Here is a 2189-nt window from a genome sequence, read left to right as displayed (position 1 = left end):
ACTCCTTATAATTAAAATCTCTCTTAGATTAGCAACGCTGTATAATCAATGATGACGTTTCATAACTTTTTCTATTCACAGTTTATTTGGATGCCGTATAGCTCTCATGACGTAGTTCAAGTTGTGCATCCGGAGATATTGGAGCCTCAGCATACGGCGTTATAAAGGTTTGTGACAGCGTTAATATATTTTGCTGTCATAAAGTGGCACCAGATAGATCGGGTGCTACCGCAGTTTGGTGGAGTACAGCCTCGACCCCGAGCCGCACTAGACATCGACTTTTTGATGTTGAAGGATGGCAGAGGTGGTGATCGTTGATTCTCATACAGCTTGCAGTTTTGGCACCTTCATTCGGACAACTGGGCAGATCATGTGCTTAGGTTTGATGTTGTGCCAGACCCAGGTCCGTAGCATGAGTTTCTGGATTGGTGGAGCCAGCATGGCAGGAGATTCCTGTGACCTGAGCTCTTTCTCGGTAACCCCAGGGCCGTTCCTATTCCGGTCGAGGCGACTCAACGAGGTGCAGGTCGAGTTCCTGACATAGATTGGGTGGATGATGTTCCAGATAGGCGTCGTGTTGAGCGAAGAGCTCGTATTGGGACAACCAAACCCTCCTATAAGTCGGCCTAAACACGAAATATGCCTCTGTCGCATTCAGAAGTACCTTGATACAGACGGCTGCATCAGCTCTAACCATTGGCAGGATGTAGGCCGAGATCACATGATAATAAGACTCTTGTGATCGCTCGAGATCGACGTGGCCAGACAAGTATAAGGTCCATTGTACCGTTTTACCTCCCAAATACCTCTACGCCAGTAGAGACTGATCCTAATCAACCATGTGCACCCGTTGCCAAATTCCGTACACTTCCCAAGGTACTTGCGATAATCGGACTCGACCACTTTGTACTGTACCCCGAGTCGGATGCTATATGTCTTCACGCTTAACATGGCCTCCTCTTTATCCTGAAACTTTGATAGACCTCCGGTACCCTGAGTATCTTTGGCACCAAATCCAATAGGTTTGCCAGGAATCCCCTCCTGCTCATGGCATCCAAGTCCAAAGATGAAAAGTGCAGGGGGTACTACTGAGTCCCTGAGCTGGATGCTCCATCAGCCCTAACTGAATTACTCGCTACTATGTCATAACCGCTATCATCGGCAATGATGTCCGGCTCCACATCATCAGTGTCATCATCATCCGACAATGCATCGTCTATACCATCTGGTGTCCCACGCTATAATGAAACCGGCGCCCTATCAATAATACCAATTTTTTCGTCACCACTGCGGTTGAGATCAACTACGAAGGACGGGGAGGCAATCACCACTTCCTGAGGTGCAATCACAGGCACGGATGAAGATGCACCAATAGGTCTCGAACTAGAACAGGCTGTCGTTGTTGGAGTTTGGGTATTCCAGTTTGAACCACCTGAACTAAAGAGCACATCTACAAGCTTTGCCAACAGCTCAGGTGTCTTGACCTCGGGAAACTGCCGACGACAATGGAATAGAACCTCCAAATCCTTGTCACTCCCTATGACAAACAAATCGTATTTCACATCATCTCGCAGAACTGAGATCGGAATGCGATAAAATAACTTCGCAACCCGTTTCACACGTTGTAACCCCAGTTTCTGTATTATAGAATTCAGGAAGTCAGCGAAGCTCGTTGTAGGTTTCAGAAAAATACTGAGGGGATCCTTGTGAGTAAACTTAATACCAGAACGTGTTTTTTTCTTAATTAACCCTCTATAGTGCACCAACACTAAAAAACTTTCCTCACTAACCATTGTGTTTCACTCTAATGGGAGGAATTCACGTTCACACCATATTTATACACGTCGGGGGCTTGATAATTCGAAGCAGTCAATTTCGAATTATATATATATATATATATATATATATATAAATCGAAACAGACTCATTCGAATTACTAAAGCCCTCCTTGCATGCATAATTTGAATCACTCTGATTCGAACTATCCTAACACTACATGCATGCATAATTTGAATTACAAGCATCACTACTAATTCGAATTGGTCTAATTCGAATTACTTTTGGTTTTTCTAATTCGAATGGGGCTCATTCGAATTACATAAGGTGCTTTTGAGAAATCCAGGTAACGTTTTTAAATTTGGTAGAATTGTGTAATTTGATCCTCCATTTGGTTTAATCGTACATTTTGT

General features: G+C 44.1%; 1 protein-coding gene across 1 annotated transcript; it reads right to left on the bottom strand.

The window, feature by feature from the left end:
* Positions 322-1793, bottom strand: LOC107640261. The gene is made up of 4 exons (XM_016343799.1): positions 1329-1793; positions 1125-1238; positions 796-1041; positions 322-645 (listed from the first exon to the last, which is right to left on the bottom strand). Exons 1-4 carry the CDS (start codon positions 1791-1793, stop codon positions 322-324), a joined length of 1149 nt encoding a protein of 382 aa, XP_016199285.1.

The sequence above is a fragment of the Arachis ipaensis genome, chromosome B05 (assembly GCF_000816755.2).
Source record: "Arachis ipaensis cultivar K30076 chromosome B05, Araip1.1, whole genome shotgun sequence".
NCBI classification, from domain to species: Eukaryota; Viridiplantae; Streptophyta; class Magnoliopsida; order Fabales; family Fabaceae; genus Arachis; species Arachis ipaensis.
Note: the sequence above shows the minus strand (reverse complement) of the source record. Positions and strands in the feature narration are given on the sequence as shown.

Coding starts and splice junctions, on each gene's coding strand:
- LOC107640261 (XM_016343799.1), bottom strand. CDS start 1,793: ATGGTTAGTGAGGAAAGTTTTTTAGTGTTGGTGCACTATAGAGGGTTA. Junction 1,239..1,328: donor TGATTGCACCTCAGGAAGTG/GTGATTGCCTCC, acceptor GTTTCATTATAG/CGTGGGACACCAGATGGTAT. Junction 1,042..1,124: donor ACATAGTAGCGAGTAATTCA/GTTAGGGCTGAT, acceptor TGCCATGAGCAG/GAGGGGATTCCTGGCAAACC.